General features: G+C 45.6%; 1 protein-coding gene across 1 annotated transcript in view; it reads right to left on the reverse strand.

Moving 5' to 3' along the window:
* LOC139262376 (coiled-coil domain-containing protein 85C-like) overlaps nt 1-17,345 on the reverse strand; it is a 249,274-nt gene extending 231,929 nt beyond the window's left edge. The window contains exon 1 of the mRNA XM_070877564.1: nt 16,640-17,345. Within this exon, the coding sequence (XP_070733665.1) occupies nt 16,640-17,345 (706 nt within the window). The remainder of the gene's footprint in view (nt 1-16,639) is intronic.
* Between the last annotated feature and the right edge of the window lie 356 nt (nt 17,346-17,701).

Raw genomic sequence — 17,701 nt, forward strand, 5'->3', positions numbered from 1 at the left:
AGTGAACAAGCATTTGAAGTTTAAGCTTTTTCCCTACCACAAACCCATATTCAAGTTTGAACTGCGCTCCAACAGCTTGCATCACTGTGACACTCCCTGATAACGTGCCACTTGGTGATAAATTGGATGACATTCAGTACAGAATTTGGGAGAGGTGAAATTGGAAAGAGGTCAGGCTCAGCTGTAACAGTCGCAAGTCAAACAAGCTGCCACTATCTAGGCTCACGTGTGACGAATGTTCACTTGGGTTGCTGTTGCCCATGGAACTGTATCTCAACATCAGGCAGTGCCTTGAAAGGAGGAGAAACGGGAGGGGATTGGATATTTAAACAAAATCTATTGTAAGTACTTCTATAGCAGTGCTAAACTGGGTTATACATTTAAACTCAATCCCACAATGAGCACAGATATTGCCAAGTGACCATTTAGTCCTGTCCACCAATCTCCAGTGTTATGCTCAATGAAGCTGCCTCACTGAGGTGTACACACGAGTCACAGTTTGTGGACTTTTGCTACTTGGGCGTCTCCGGTTGGAGCATTTTGTAAGTCACCGAGTTGCAGCTGCTACGCAACAGCCAATGACAGCGTTTCCTCCTGGAGATAACACTCAGCCGGTGATCAATCTCATTCTGCTCTCTCTCTCTCTCTGTGCCTGCTCACAGAGTCTCTGCTCACACCATTCACCCATCAGCTGGAATCCAATTACCAAGACAAAGGGTCGATTTCACAAGCAGACCCTTTCCCCGAGCTGACCCTGCTGCCTCAGAGATTTCAAAACAACTGTCAAGCTCTTTTCAGTGCTCTTTGTGCACATTGTTGAGAGAGTACGCAGAGCGAATAAATGGGAGACGTATTCACGACCCTTATGAATTAAGTTTCAGATCCATAAAAGGGAAGAGGCAGCGGACAATAGAAAGGTATCTTCGTTCTGCAACTGCAGTTTAACTCGGAAGGATTTGTTACAGCAATTCCCAGTGCATTAAAAACTGAACATCGTGCTTGCAATGATTTCTCAGGTAGAAATTGTCATTTCTACTAACCCTCCTTCCTCAAAGTCCAAGACAAAAGACAAAATACAAATGTTGTTAATGGGTATGCATTCCATTAGTGCTTTACCTGCACAGATAGAGGGATTCTCTCAGTGAAGGGACAGTGCATTCAACCATCAGTCATCACAAACTATTCAGGAGCCAGGAACACTTCAGGAATGTGAAGCAGTGTATAAAATAAAAAAGGTATCCCTGATGTGTGCAGGGAAACGTTTTCACTGGCCTGGAGATGTAATGAGCGTTCGTTAAGGACATCTTGGGCCCATCATTCCTTCCCACCATCTGCCAGAGGAAACATTTTACCTTCACTATGCTCCTTTTAGAAATGTTACCCATTGGAGTCAATCCCTTTCTGCCGTAGCAAGTGCAAACCCAGTTTATACAATGTCTTGGTCAAGTCCAGACTTCTTTACTCCAATGTAGGTGTCAGCCGTGGCTCAGTGGATAGCACTCGCAAAGGTTGTGGGTTCAAGACACGCGAGCACAAAATCTATGTTGACACAAGTGTAGTGCTGAACTGTCAGAGGTGCCATTTTTCAGATGGATGAGACATTAAACCTGTCCCTGTCTACTTTCTCAGGTAGATTTAAAGAATATGATACTATTTTTAATAAGAGCAAACGAGTTCTCCAATATTTATCCCTCGACCATCACTAAAACAGATTATCTGGTCATTATCACATTGCTGTGTACAAATTGGCAACTCCTTTTCCTATAGTGCAACAGCAACCACACTTCAAAGTACTTCATCAGCTGTAAAGCACTTTGTGACATCCTGAAGTTGTGAAAGGTGCTATATAAATGCAAGTTCTTTCAATGTTTTCTTGAGTGGCATCCTCCATCCCCACCCTCCTTAAACTTCAATGCATCCTAAACTCTGCTATAAATATATTAAGAGTAAGAGGGTAACTAAAGAAAGGGTAAGGCCTATTAGAGACCATGAGAGTAATCGGTGTGTGGAGGCAGAAGATGTTGGTAGGATTCTTAACGAATACTTTGCATCGGTTTTCACAAAGGAAAGGGGTAATGCAGATACTGCTGTCGAGGAGTGTGATAATCTGGATGATATAAATATAAATATAAATATAGTGAGAGAGGAAGTATTAAGGGGGTTTAGCAGCTTTGAAAGTAGAGAAGTCCCCAGGCCCGGATGAAATGTATCCCAGGCTGTTGAGCGAAGTAAAAGAGGAAATAGCAGAGGCCTTGACCATCATTTTCCAGTCCTCTTTGGATCTGAGCCTGGTGCCAAAGGATTGGAGGACTGCTAATGTAGTAGCGTTGTTTCAGATGGGAGAAAGCGATAGGCCGAGTAATTACAGGCCTGTCAGCCTAACCTCAATGGTGGGAAAACTATTGGATAATCCTGAAAGACAGGATAAATCTGCATTTGGAAAGGCAAGGATTAATTAGGGACAGTCAACACAGATTTGTTAAGGGAAGATCATGTTTGACTAACCTGATTGAATTTTTTGAGGAGGTAACCAAGAGGGTCGATGAGGGGAGTGCGTACAAATGGACTTTAGCAAGGCTTGACAAGGTCCCACATTGTAGACCGGTCATGAAGGTTAAAGCCCATGGGATACAGGGCAAAGTGACAAGTTGGATCCAAAATTGGCTTGGAGGTAGGAAGCAAAGGGTGATGATTGATGCATGTTTGTGACTGGAAAGATGTTTCCAGTGGGGTTCCGCAGGACTCAATACTGGGTCCCTTGCTTTTTGTGGTATATCTCAATGATTTTAGATTTGAATGTAGGGAGTAGGATTAAGAAATTTGCAGACGACACTAAAATTGGCTGTGTGGTTGATAATGAAGTGGAAAGTCATGGGCTGCAGGAGGATACCAATCTACTGGTCAGGTGGGCAGACCAGTGGCAAATGGAATTTAATTCAGAGAAGTGGGAGGTGATGCACTTTGGGAGGGCTAATAAGGAAAGGTATAGCAGTAGGCCACTTAAGATTGTGCATGAACAAAGGGACCTTGGAGTGCTTGTCCAAAGATCCCTGAAAGTAACAGGCCAGGTGGATAAGGTGATTAAGGCAGCATACGGAATGCTTGCCTTTATTGGCCGGGGCATAGAATATGAGAGCAGGGAGGTTAGGCTTAAAGTGTATAATACTTTGTTTAGGCCACAGCTGGAGTACTGCATGCAGTTTTGGTCGCCGTTTTATAGGAAGGACGTGATTGCATTAGAGAGGGTGCAGAGGAGATTTACTGGAATGTTGCCTGGAATGGAGAATCTTAGTTTATGAGGACAAATTGGACAGGCTGTGTTTGTTCTCATTGAAACAGAGGAGGTTGAGAGGAGACCTCATTGGAGGTGTACAAAATATTGAGGGGCCTGGACATAGTGGATAGTAAGGGTCTATTTCCATTGGTGGAGGGGTCCATTATGAGGGGGTATAGTTTTAAGGTGGTTGGTGGAAGGTTTAGAGGGAATTTGAGGGGGGCTTCTTTATGCAGAGGGCTGTGGAGATCTGGAACTCACTGCTTGGAAGAGTAGTGGATGCAGAAACCCTCACCACTTTTAAGAGATGGTTGGATGGGCACTTAAAGTGCTGTAACCTGCAGGGCTGGTAATTGGGATTAGACTGGATGAACTTTTGTTGGATGGCGCAGATATAATGGTAAGTACTGCAGAGAGTAGAATACGGCCAGGGTGATCTTCTGGACTAGTTTCGATCGCCTGGATGGGTCGGAGGGGAATTTTCCCAGATTTTTTTTCTCTCTAAATTGCCATGGGTTTTTCATCTGTTTTTTGCCTCTCCCCGGAGATCACATGGCTCCGGTTGGGGTGGAGTGTAGAATGTTTCAGTATAAGGGGTGTCGCAGTTGTGTGAGGCGGACTGGGTGCTCTTTGTCGTTCCTTCATTGTTCATAAGTTTATATGTAACCTTTAGGGCTGCTGACCAAGGACAGTGAGGCTCTTTGTCAGCCGGCACGGACACGATGGGCCGAAATGGCCTCCTTCTGCGCTGTAAATTTCTATGCTGCCCATATCCTATCTGGCACCAAGTCCTGCTCACCCATAATGCCTGTCGTTACTAATCTACATTGGTTTCCAAACCCCCAATGCCTGAAATTTAAATCCCTCCATTGAGTCACCCCTACCAATCTCTAACCTCCTCCAGCCCGACAACTGCCCCCAAACCGTGTTCCTCTGACTCCAGCCTCTTGTGTATCCCCTCCTCTTTACACCTCATCATTGGCAATATGTTCTCAGCTACCAAAATAGCCCACTGCTCCAGGAACATCCTGCAAAGCAAAGATAACCCACAGCTTCTTTTGACTTGCTCTGACAGCAGCCTCTTGTGTATCCCTTCCTCATCATGCTTTCAGCTACCCATTAATTTCATTCTCTGAAATTCCCTCCCCCTCTCCTCTTAAAAATGTACCTTATTGGCCAAGCTTTTGGTCACACATCTGAATCTCTCCTTAGGCATGACATCTGTTTTTTGATTACTCAATATGAAGTACCTTGGGACATTTATTTTTAAAATGTAGGCTAAATATATGTCTTGTTGCATGCATTCCTGTAGCGAGACCAAAATCCTCCTCCTTTGATGATAGCAAGTTGATACCATTGCAGTAGTAACCAGTCAGGTTGATCCAACAGTTAACATAATCAGACTCTCTACCCTTCATATTCTCCTGGGAGCAGTTTGACACAGAACCTGTAATGCAGAAATTTTGATTAGACACTCTAATCCATAATTGGCTAAGTTGACTGGATTTGATCTATCAGCAGCCCTACAGCACACAGCCCATTAATTGTTGTTGCAGTGCTAGATTCTATAATCCCCAGCAACTAAACCTGCTCTGCACATTTACACTACACCCTTTAAAGTTAATCAGGTCAGAATGAGCAGCCACTGTGCACAGGGGAATATAGACAGCTCCACAAATTCAATTATTAGATTTCACCTCAAGGCGAAATAAATTCTAGTACAGACTTGTATTGTATATCAGTGGCTATTGATAAACAGTATAAATCTGTATTCAGGTTAACAAGGTGTGTTACATCTAGATTGAATTTCATAAATCACATCAAGAATTTAAGCTTAAGCCAAGCCCAAGAATAGGAAGTAGCTACACCATCGACCATTGCTTAGTATATTACAATTTCAGGTGAGTTTTTTCTTTGGGGGGGGGGGGGGGGGGGGAATTCTCGAGGACCGAAGAGAATGGGGCGTGCAGGGGTTAGAATAGAGGAAGTGTTTCAGCTTGATGCCACGCTGATGGTAAACAGGATTTTTACTCCTAGGATTCAGGAGACGTGCAAGGCCCTCAGCTTTAAAAACAGCCCACTACTCAAACATCCTGGAGAGCATCATGGCTAAACACTCTTTTCCCCTCCCCTCCTTCTCTACCCACCCCAACCCCTCCCCCCCCCACCACCACACCTCACCCCGACTGCCTCAGCTGACTAAGTACCATGTGATCTCTGGACTGGTTTCAAAGATATTTACCTTCTATATGAAGTGGTCCAGCTTCCTCTTGAAGCCGTGCAGAGAGTCAGCACCACACCACCAGCCAACAATATATTCCAGAGGTTCGCTATTCTCTGGGAAAAGAATCTTCTCACATCATGGTCCTCCCCAATCGGTTAAACTGGGGGGGTTGGGTATTGCATGGTCCTCCCCAGTCGATGAACCTGGGGAGGGGAGCCCACTGAATAGGAATCAAGTGTTGCATCCATGACTGACTTTCTCCTTCTTAACCCAATGGCATGGAAGCCAATTGTAATGCAATGTTTATGGATGTGATTGCCTAACTTAGCAGAGATTGGGAAACCAGCCTGAAACACTGTTGGTCTGTGTAACTCAGCCAATTACTGAATAAACCCAGAGCCAGCGGGGGAAGTGAAACAATCTTCCTTTGTGAAATCTTTAACCACACCCTCCCTAAAATATCGATTCTCTTGGCGAAGAAATGAGTATACCTCTACAGAATGCCTATATACCAAATTCATTCGTGGCACTGCTCTAGGATTTGTACCCAGACAGGTGAGGCTGCCCCATGATACTCTGCCGATCTGCCAGTATCAGAGGTGAACATAGTTCACTTTGACTAATGATTAGTCCCAAGCTCTGGAATTCCCTCCTTAATCTTCTCCTCCTTCAAGGCACTCCTTAAAACCTACCTCTTTGACCAAGCTTTTGGTCACCTGCCCTAATTTCTCTTTATGCAGCTCAGTGTCAATTTTTTTAGCGAATACTCCTGTGAAGCACCTTGGGACGTTTCACTACGTTAAAGGTGCTATATAAATACAAGTTGTTGTTGTAGGAAGCTCCAGCTTCGGAAGCGGAGACGACAAACACCCAATAGCATTACCAAGATATGCTGCGACTGCTTGACTAACCGTAATGTTGGATGCTTCCTTAGAAGCACTCCAGTCACGTTACGTCAAGCCTTCAGTGGCACCACATGCAAGGTGGCGTGCCAGGGTGATCGAAAGCCGGCATCGCCCAACTGACCACATGGTCACGATGCCACCAACCATTTCTGCAGGACCTGGTGTGCCTACCTGGTGGTGAGCACAGGGACCTACCTCCTCAGTGTCTGGGTCAGCAGGGAGCAGATGCAGTGCTGTGTTAACTGCAACAAGGACACATGCAGCACAGGGCTAGCGCATCCAGTGATATTGATGGCTGGGACCTGAAACTTGGCTGTCTTTTGCAGGCAGACTGACCATGTGTAGAGTAGCACAGAGGACCTTCTCTCAACGACTTCCTGCAGCACCACCTCCACTTCAGCCACCATTCAGCACTGATGCCTGCACCTTGGATTTCTTCTCAATTTTGTCCATCTCTTCTTGTTCTCTGCTCCTTCAGCTTTGGCTAAGGCTGCTAAAGAGCTAAAAAAAGTCCCACTATTACGACGCTACCCTTTAATTGTCCCCATCCCGTTAAATTTCACTTACACACCTTTTACACTCCGACCTGCAGCGTACACCCTGCACTGTCCCAATCGGCACCTGTAACTATAGATGAAAGTAACACCTCCAATTGGAGTCTGTTTAAAGCCCGCCAAAATCAGTCTGACGATACACCCATGTCAGCACATCTAGATTAGTAGCTTACATAAAGTTTACTAATGTCAACCATACATATAAAATAAGGACCCTGAAAATTCGCCTATGAATGTTAACATTACCATAATTAAAATTGGAACAGGCAGGTACACAACTAATATTTCATTAAATGGAGTGACTCCTGCCAACGGAAATGCGGCTCTTTTCTTGACCACATCAACGATCGTGTTTCACGCCACAACTATGCATGTTGTGTATGGTTAAGGATATACAATTAACATTAAATGGTTTTACGAACCCAGTCCACTTTCAAGCCAAGTGTAATGTGTGCGCAATCATCTGCAGACTAAGTGTAAAGTGCAGTATTAGAGGGTTACATTACGGTTATTTTAGAAAGCTGCAGCATTATATTACAGTTTCCATAGTGCTACACTGACGATTAAGAATACCACCTGGTTAAAGTTCAGTCCTGGCTGGTATGATATTCTCTTGCAGTTTGTAAAATTACAACTATTACTCCCCTAAAATATATGCACTGGTGGCCAGAAATGATTAATAGTTTGCCAATATTCACTGTCTAGGCGTACATATAAATAACTGTGGGCATGGAACTGAAGAATTTCTGGAACCAGTGGGAGAGCACCCAACAACAGTCCACATCTTGAAGGAAGGAGAGAAATTTCAAGAACAATGGAGTACTAGTTGCTGATTCAATGGCAGCTCTAACCAGGACATCAGAGCAGAGGGTGCAGCAAGCCCGGAGTGGGAGTGGGAGGTCAGCCATGTTGCCAGACTGACTGTCTGACACTAAGTCATGGGTTTGGCGAAACTGTCTCCAATATAACATTGAGAAAACTGAAGACAGCCAATCCACGTCCTGAACTCCGTATCCTTGCCCCCAACTCCATCCCCTTCTCTGGCTCCTCACTCAAGTTTAACCAGACAGTGCACAATCTTGGCCACCTGCTCACCCGGGGGCAAAGCTTCAAACCCGTCCACTATCCATCAGTAAGATCACATGTCCACCACTTCTTCGGCGGTCCCTCGTATCGAGGATGACTTGCTTCCACACCAAAAAGGGATGAGTTCACAAGTGTTTCAAAGAAGGACCTGATATTCCAGGTCCCAAACTACATGAAGGGTGGAAGATGCCAGTGCATGGATTTTTTTAAATTAATTAATTTTTAAAAAAATAAGTGTGGTGGCCGTTGCACAACAGCCACACGTGGGCTTGACAGAGCTAGGTCTTGGCCCAGTGGCAAGACGACTGGAGACCAGCTCTGCTGCATGGACCTAGTGTACATACATATTGCAGTGTGGGGTGGCCCATGCTGCCCCAGGGCAATCGCCTCTTCTGGGCCCCGAACTCTCACTTCTCCTGGGTTCCAATCACATCGCTGTGCAATCTCTCACCACTCCTGCACCCCGACCTTGCTGCTCCTGCTGTATCTGCCCACACTCCAATCACCAACCTGGACCTTGGTGACGTCCAATCCAATCGCACTCTTCACTGTCGTCGCCCTCTTGCACCAGCTCGCACTGCTCCCTGAAGTGGTACGCCGCCACACTGTCCAGGGGCCGCTCACCTTGTGGCTCCGACCTGCCGCTGGTGATCTCACGCAAGTCGTGGCCGCCACGCAACATTGCACGTCTCTGTGCCTACATCTTCAGTGCAGGATTTTCCCATTGCCTATTCACTGGTTCCCAGGTTACACCGCATACAAACTCCAACTCATCTAAAAGACATCTGCACTTCCCCCTCCGGCTCCACACTAGGTCCAACTCGCCCATCATCCCTGTCATTGCTGCCTTCATCTCCCGGTTCACCCAAAAGCTCCAAAGTCAAAATTCTTATTTACAAATCCCTCCATCCTCTTGTCCAATATTCCTCCCTCAACCAACACTACCAAAGAGAAAGCACCATTCATTCGCTATTTGTGGAACCTTGCCATGTGCAAATTGACTGCCATATCAGCCTACACACAAAAATGGCTGCACTTCAAAAGTAATTTGCGATGTAAAAGGCACATGATAAATGTAGTTTAAAAAAAAATTAAAACTGTCTGGTACTCTCTCCCTCTTGCCTTATTACTTCTCTTCCCACCTTAAGTGTCCCACTCCAGAGACTGGAGCATAAAAATCTAAGGAGACTCCAGTGCAGTGCTGAGGGAGTGCTGCACTGTCGGAGATGCTGTTTTTTGGATGAGGCAAGGCCCCCAACTGCTCTCAGATGGATGTAAACAAAGAAGAGCAGGGGAGTTATCCCCGGTGTCCTGACCAATATTTATCAGTCATCGACATCACGAAAAAAAATCTGGTCATTATCATATTGATGTTTGTGGGAGCATGCTGTGCGCAAAATCGGCTGCCATGTTTCCTACATAACAGTGACTATACTTTAAAAATACTCAATTGCCTGTAAAGCGCTTTGGGATGTCCAGTGATTGTGAAAGGCATTATATTAATACAAGCCTTTCTTTCTAAAAGCCTCCTAAAAAATCTCTCTTTATGACTGTTCTTTTGGTCAACTCTCCTAATTCTTCTACTATTGCTTGGTCCCTTCTTCCTACACGAAGAGCCTGGGAAGGTTTTATTAAGTTACAGGCACAATACAAGTGCACGTTGTTGTTACAAGACTTATGTTCAGAGTCAGAAACAGATGGAAGAGGATCACATCACTCCAGTTCACAAAGCTCCCATTTTTGCTATTTGCAACTTGGCAGGAGCCAGTTCAGAGCTGTGTTTCTCCAAATGTAGCAAAAATTATTTGGATTTGGTCTGGGTAACTGCAAACCAAAGCAAGGAACAGATGTCTTGGTCGACCCAATCCAAACCTAATTTTGAAAATTCCTGCCTCCACAAATGTCCACCTTCCACTCCTGAAGGCACTTGCACATGGTCATTTAGGGATCTACACGTGCCAGCAGTCCTCTGGTAGATTGTAGAGGGACGTGATCAGGGCCCAGGAGAGGCGTGGGTTCAGGGCCCAGAAAAGGCGAGGGCCCAGGGGCACTACGAGCCAGCCCACACTGCAATATGTGCGCGCACTAGGTCCGTGCAGCAGAACTGGTCTCCAGCAGTCTTGGGTCATCTTGCTACTGGGCCAAGACCTAGCTCTATCAAGCCCGTGTGGTGGCTGGTGTGCAACAGTCACCACATGTTAAAAAAATCCAAGCACAAGAATCTTCCACCCTTCAAGATTTAGTTCAGACCTGGAATTTTAGGTCCTTCATTGAAACACCCGTGAACGTTTTGACATGAAAGCAAGTCATCCTCGATTCGAGGGACTGCCTATGATGGTATCTTACCCAAGTAGCCATTCTTCATGCCTTGACCCGAGACAATATGGGACAGTTAAGGTAAGCCAAGGCAAACCTCTGGCAATGTCTAAGCTGAGTTACCAGCTAGACATCAGAAACAGGAACCCAACTTATTTTTCTCCTTTACTCTCAGCCCTTGGAACCAGAGGTCAATTCTTATGGCCCAGTTGAAGGAGGGACCCATTAATTGCGACGTGTGACCTGGTTTTTGCCCATCAATGCCGCCAAATTTAAATGCATTTGTAAATTTAAAAACAGTGTGTCAATTCTTTGACAACGCAAGAGGTAAAGGCCTAGAAATTGGCCTTCTTTGTGCCTCCAGATGGGCGATAACAGGGCGCTACCGGCTTTGCAGCCGGGCGCGGCGAGTGCACCGATGTCTGTGAAATTTCCATCGAGGTTTGCGGTGGCAGTAACCCCGAGCACCACGATCTCCTGCACCTGGAGATAGTGACGTCATTGTCCTGCGCATAGCCCCGGACCTGAACTTCGCTTCCACTTCCGTCCCCTGCAACATCACCGGGCAAAAGCACAGACAGCTGCAGAAGGCGTTGTTAGGGAGGCCGGGCACTTGGGGAGTGGTATTTAAAGGTGATGGTTGTGTGAATTTAAAAAAAATCTTAATCCCTCGCACCCATTTTTCAGCATCTTCTTAGGCCGTGATTGATCAGCCCTGCACTCTGCTCGAGTGCTTGGGACTGATCGTAGCGGACTGCCACTGCCGTCGGCGACTAGGGACCTCGTTTCAATGCAGAGTCTGCAGCGATGGTCCTTACCTTTACCTCGACATTGGGCACCGCCAACACCCCCGCCCCTCTTCCAGCTTCAGCGCTCCAACAGAAGTAGTAGCGCTCGAGTTAAAGCTCCACTTCTTTCCTGGAGGGCTAAGCCAGAAGTTCACGTCGGAGCCCCTCGAGTCGCGCCTGGCAATACTTTTGCACTACCGCAAAAGTTACCGCCCCAAACAGGGCACTAGGCAATTGCTCCTCCAAATTCTTCTAGTGTTCCTGGCACAGAGTTTTCCACAGACCCAAATATCAGGAATTCAAGTGGAAAATAAAGTAGGGTAGAGAAGACTAAAATTTACCCTTTAGCATCTTCAAATTTCAAAATATGTCGAACACATCAAAATTTTCTATATCTATAATTCAGTGTATAACTAAGTTCAGACAAGACTTTTAATTCAAATATTTTGTTGATAAGCAAAAATTATTTTCAAGCCAAGAAACACTGGTGCAACAGTAAAAGAGTTCAGCAGACTTTGTGCACACCTGCTGCAGGTGCATGTCGAGGTCACCGGATGCCAATAGATTCAAGCAGGTGAATAGATAAGTTTTTTTTTTACATTCCACTTGCTTACCATCTAAATTCCTGCTGCAAACCTGACTGACCACATTCCTCCTACCCACAATTTTAATATATTCCTTCCAGTTAATAAATGATGTAATCTATGAAACATACCTGGTACAGGAAATGGGAAAAATGCCATTTTTGACACTGGTTCCCCCTTAACTTTCCCAGTACCAGGACTTTTATTTCCAAAGTATGGGATTGAATGAAATTAACTCAATTTCTTAAAAACCGTACAATTGACGAAATACACAAGCAGATTTTTGGGGTGATAAGTCAACGCGATCATTTGAGAAATCTTTCTTTTGCACCTCCTGTCCCTAGCCTTCCTTCATTCATTCTCCTCCAGTCCCCCACCATCTCTTTCTTCCAGTCTCCCCAATCCACCCTTCTTCCCCCCCCCCCCCAATTCACCCCTCGCGTTCCCCCCCTCCAATTCACCCCTCGCGCCCACTGTTATAGGATGAAAACACAAAAGTTTAATTTCTTTACTAGGCCTGGAGGAAGTTGATTCTTGATTGATGCAAAATCCATCAATTAGGGAGCAGCCTTTTCCAGTCCTCCAAGCCACCACCCACAGCCATTTACACAACTCTTTCCGCCAGTTTCCCAACTGCACAGGTTAGTGTGCTAACGCAGCTTACTTGTCAGATTCTACCAGCTATCCTTCTCAATTCAAAGGGCACCTACTTGACAACACAATGGTTGGGAGCTCACCTGGGAAGTCCTGCTGCCATCACCTAATTGCGATCATCTGTCAACCTGCGTGGGACTAAGGTGGGTGGGGTGGCTTGACCCATCCACCTCCACGGAGGTGTGTGGGGGACCTGACCCATCCACCTCCATGGCACGAACCTGGTATTGCAGTACTTCCAGGAACGGTGCAGTGGCTCTAGGCCTTTTGGCTAAGAGCATTGGCGCAGAGTGATCCTTGAATGGGCCCAAGGTGACCTCTGGCGTTTGTGATTTGACAAAGAATTGGAACGATTGGCTACGAATTTCCAAAAAAGAAAAAAAAAAGTCAGTAAATATAACAGCTGCATTGATGCAAATTGCAACATCCAGTGGATTCCGTGGCTGTTGAGTCAACACAAATCTACCAGAGTCGACCAACCCTCGCCAAGTCTTGAGGCCAGCAGCTTTGGCGGTTTCAATGGAACACTATAAACCCAAGCACATCCATCATAGGCAGTCCCTCGGAATGGAGGAAGACTTACTTCCACTCCTGAAGTGAGTTCTTTGGTGGATGAACAGTCCAATACGAGAGCCACAGACCCTGTCACAGGTGGGTCAGATAGTTGTTGAGGGAAGGGGTGGGTGGGACTGGTTTGCCACACGCTCTTTCCACTGCCTGCGCTTGATTTCTGCATGCTCTTGGCATTGATGCTAGAGGTGCTCAGCGCCCTCTCGGATGCACTTCCATCATCATCATCAAGTACAACACTCCTTTTAAATCTGCAGTCCAGAAAATGCTGTACAGATCTACCAGGCTGCTGCTAAAAAAAAAAAGTGGCTACATCGCAACAAGCCATTTCTGTAGAATTCTGTAAAACTAGCTTGGTTTCTTTTCCCAATACATTGGGACTTGACGATGCCCAATGTAATCCTTGGATAAGCAGGATAGATTAGATCATAGTGAAGCCTTTTTGCTTGGATAATAGTTCCATCATCAGAAATGTAAATAATCATGCTGATTTATCCTTGCTTTTGACTACCATGTAAATAAAATCAATCAGTAGACATTGGAATCAGTTTTTAAGTAAATAGGCCACCCTACTCAGATTTGATTCAACACTAAAGACAAATTCCATGTTTACAAAAAAAAACACACATTACAATCAATCCACAGCAAGCTTATAAGAACATAAGATCTAGGAACAGGAGTAGGCCATTTGGCCCTTCGAGCCTGCTCCGCCATTCAATATCATGGCTGATTTTCTACCTCAACTCCACTTTCCTGCACTATCCCCATATCCCTAGATTCCCTTAATATCTAAAAATCTAGCAATCTCGGTCTTGAATTTATTCAAAAGACTGAGCATCCACAGTCCTCTGGGGTGGAGAATTTCACAGCTCTTAGAAGAAATTTCTCCTCATCTCAGTCCTAAACGGCCGACCCCTTATTCGGAGACTGTGACCCCTGGTTCTCGACTCCCCAGCTGAGGAAACATCCTCCCTGCATCTTGTACTCTTACTGCTCGTTCAAAATAGGGATATTAGAAATACTGTGAAACAGTTAGTGATATTCAACCTTCAAGACTTACCAAACTAGGAATCAGCAATAATGGTTCACAAATGTTACCGTATTTTTTTTTCTCTCCTCTTCCACAACAGGCCCTCAATATTTATAAGAGGTGAAATAGGCAGTACTCAGAAACCGACCCACGCAATTTTCTCCTCAACTCTTGGAAGGCAGTAAATCAGCACCCATATCTTAACTCGCACCAAGTCCCATTCACCCACCACCCCCGGTGCTCGCTAAATCTGCATTGGCTCTCGGTTCGGCAAGGCCCCGATTTTAAAATTCTCATCCTTGTTTTCAAACCACTCTATGGCCTCGCCCTTCCCCAACTCCATAACCTCCTCCAGCCCAACAATCCTCTGAGATCTCTGCGCTCCTCCAATTCTGGCCTCTCACGTACCCGATTTTAATATCGCTCCACCATTGGCAACCGTGCCTTCAGTGGCCTGGAATTCCCTCCCCAAGCCTCTTTCTCTCCTTTAAGACTCTCCTCAAAAGCTACCTTTGACCAAGCTTTTGGTCACCTGTCCGAATAGGTTTGCGTTACGATAACAAACAATGCTTAAGAGTAACTGGTTTACGACTGGCAACTGAATCTTCTATACCAAGCTATTTGTTTCAAAACTTCACTACATAATTCACATCCAAACATCACACTGCTATAACATGATAACTATGTAAAAGTCATTTACTTTAAGAACTGGAATTTATTATAATCTAATGGATTAACATCTGTCTCCTTTTCAGACTCTGTCAAATATTGCTTGATAATGCTCCTGTTATGCACCTTGGGGCATTTTACTCTTTTTTTCAGTAACTATGAGTTTGCAGGGGTGGGAGAAAAAAAGTGTCGGGAAAAATTACAGCAGAGTTCAATTCAGTCCGTGCCCAAGGTTTAGAAATACAAAAATAGGAACTCGGGTTACAGAACTGGCACGGATTTTCCTTTTCCCAGTGCAGGTTCAAGGAGGTCAATTGTAGTTCACTATTGCACAGCCTCTGACACAAAGATCATAACTGGTACATTCCTGGTTTATATCAATTTGTATCATGCCAGGCAATGCATTTATTTGCTAAGCTATCGGAGTCCCTTTTAAAAAAAAATACTTCTGGTGCCTAGAAATCACATCTAATTGCTTTCTATATGCTCAAGACCCAGTCAACTATTCTGGTATTGTCAGAATATATCACTCCACAATATGATAACATTGCATGCATCAGTGCGCATTGCAGTCCAGGGCCTATAAATTGCAAAACTGCGGCAGTTTATAAATATTGAAGCCAGCCATCTCCAAAACCAGAACCAAACTAGCATACTGCACTGATCTGTTATGATATTGTGTGCATTCAGAATGTAATTCACTCAACTTTGTAAACGTTCTGGTACCAAAGGTGTACCCTAATCAGGGAAGTGTAAGGTTATGGATCCACTAGATTATAATAGATTCCACTTGTTCTTAAAGTAAATGACTTTTACATAGATATTGTGTTTATCGAAGTGTGAATGTTTGATTGTTTCAAAGCTTCTACATAATTGACAGAGTATGGTATAGAAGATTCAGTAAGCAGTCATAGATTAGTTACTCTCAAGGCATTGTTGGTTACCTTAAAACAAGATAATACAGAATTGTTCCTGATTGAGTTTAGGTCACAAAAGCAGTTTCTGAAATTGAACATGTAAAAGAGTTGTTGCATTGGGCGGTGTTTACCGAGCAGGGGCACATTGAGAGAAGTTAGAGAAGCAACACCATGAATTTGGAATCTTGTATTTTACAAGAAAGATTTGGCTGTTTTGACATGGAAAGGAAATGACAAAACCATCAAATAGAGAGAGGTGGTTTGGACTTCTGCTTCATTCCAGTTTCCAAAATATGTGCATTGTGTTTCTAGAATGTGAAGGGACATGCGGAATGCCAGGAAATTACTGAATTTGGGGCCCGAAATTCCTCTCAACACAGAATAGGAGAATGCTGCGGTTTTTTCCTCTGTAATTAATGGGAGCATGTGGATTTCAGATATGCGATTACCGGGAATGCAATTTTGCTGGCGGATGGTTAAGAAAAAAAGGATGTTAAAAAAAAGTGAATTTAGAAGATTGAGAAAAATTTCACTAACATTATTTTTCATACTTTCCCGGCTCTATTTCTAAGCACATGAGAGAAAGAGACATTGGAAAGTGATGAGAGAGAGAGGAAATCAGTATTGATGCAATCAAATGTGGATCCGGGAACGGCTTCTTGGAAAGGGAAACCGAGATACAGTTTAATTCAAATGATTGGATAATTAATTTTTAGTGCAAATTCTGAAGTTAAAGGAAAATGAGGACATCGCCAACAAGGAAACCACTCAATCGGTGAACTTAACTGACCGCACAACCTCCTAACTGCCAACTTTAATAGGTACACTTCAATTTCAGCCCAACACACGTGGGCTGCTGTCAACATGTTCTGAATTGGGAAGGCGTTAGCTTTTCATGTCACCAGCCACTTCAGCCTCGATAATCCACGTTCTAAGTTACTATTGCAAAACCAACTGAACTTTTTTGTGCGTGCCTTTAAAAAGGGGGGTGGGAACGGCGGAGTGTTCAAATCGCAATATCCTGTGCAAAGAAATCCCAACGTATCCCAAAAGGGATTTTGCACTCACCGTTCAGCCCGTTGGGAATGCTCCGGTGGTGAGGGGGTCCCGAAAGGTCGTCGGTGGATCTTTTGACGGGGGCCCCCTTGTCGGCAGCCTTGTGGTGGGTGGGGTGCTGGTGGTGGTGGTCGGGGCTCCCGGCGCTGCCGGCGCTGGAGGTGCTGCTGCCGTCCCCCACGTCCCGGGTGCCCGAGCCCCCGTTCAGGTTGCCGAGGCTGGTCTGGCTGTCGATGGAGCTGCGGCTGCCCGCGCCGCTGCGCTCCGCGTCCAGCATCAGCGCGATCTCCTGCAGCTCCAGGTTGTCGCGGAGCAGCGCCTCCTGCCTGGTCTCCAGCTCCCGCAGCTGGCGCTGCGAGCTGCCCACCTCCTTCCACAGCACGCCGGCGGCGAAGCGGCCGAAGCGCTGCCACTCGCGGGCCAGCTTCTTGCCCTTCTGCCGGTCGTCGTCCAGGAAGCAGCACAGCTCCCGCAGCTCGTGGTTGTCGTCCTGCAGCCGCTGGTTGACCTCCTTGAGGCCGCGGATCTCGTGGAGGTGGAGCTGGAGCCGGCGGTTCACGTCCTTCATCAGGTTGCCGTGCTCCAGCATCAGGCTCAGCCTGTCCGCCTCTGCCTGGCGGAGCCTCCTCACCAGCTCGGCTTTGCCCCATTTCACCAACTCCTCGTCCGGGATCTTGCTCAGATCTTCCTTCGAGCCCTCTGCCGAATTTTTAGCCATGTCCTCTTATTTTTTTTTTGTAATATCAAAAAAAAATTTTTTTGCAAATATCTCGATTTGAAAGTAAATCGTCCTTCCTGGTTTACCTCCAACTCATGTTGCCCACCCCCGAGTCAGTAACCAGCAACTTCCCCGCCCGCTCAATGGCTTGTTTTTTTTGGGAGGGTGGCAGCTCACCAACTCGCCGGGCCAATAATGAAAGTCTCCCGCTGGCTGCAATCCGAATTTAGGGGAAAAAAACGAAAAAAGAGACTTCAATAAATCCGCCACAATTGTCCCGTCTCTCAATCCCAGCCTGGGCGTTTAAAGAGGCTTCCTGGCCGCCAGCGCAATGCTTCAGATTTCCGGTCTGGTCG

Source organism: Pristiophorus japonicus, chromosome 4 (assembly GCF_044704955.1).
Source record: "Pristiophorus japonicus isolate sPriJap1 chromosome 4, sPriJap1.hap1, whole genome shotgun sequence".
Lineage (NCBI taxonomy): Eukaryota > Metazoa > Chordata > Chondrichthyes > Pristiophoridae > Pristiophorus > Pristiophorus japonicus.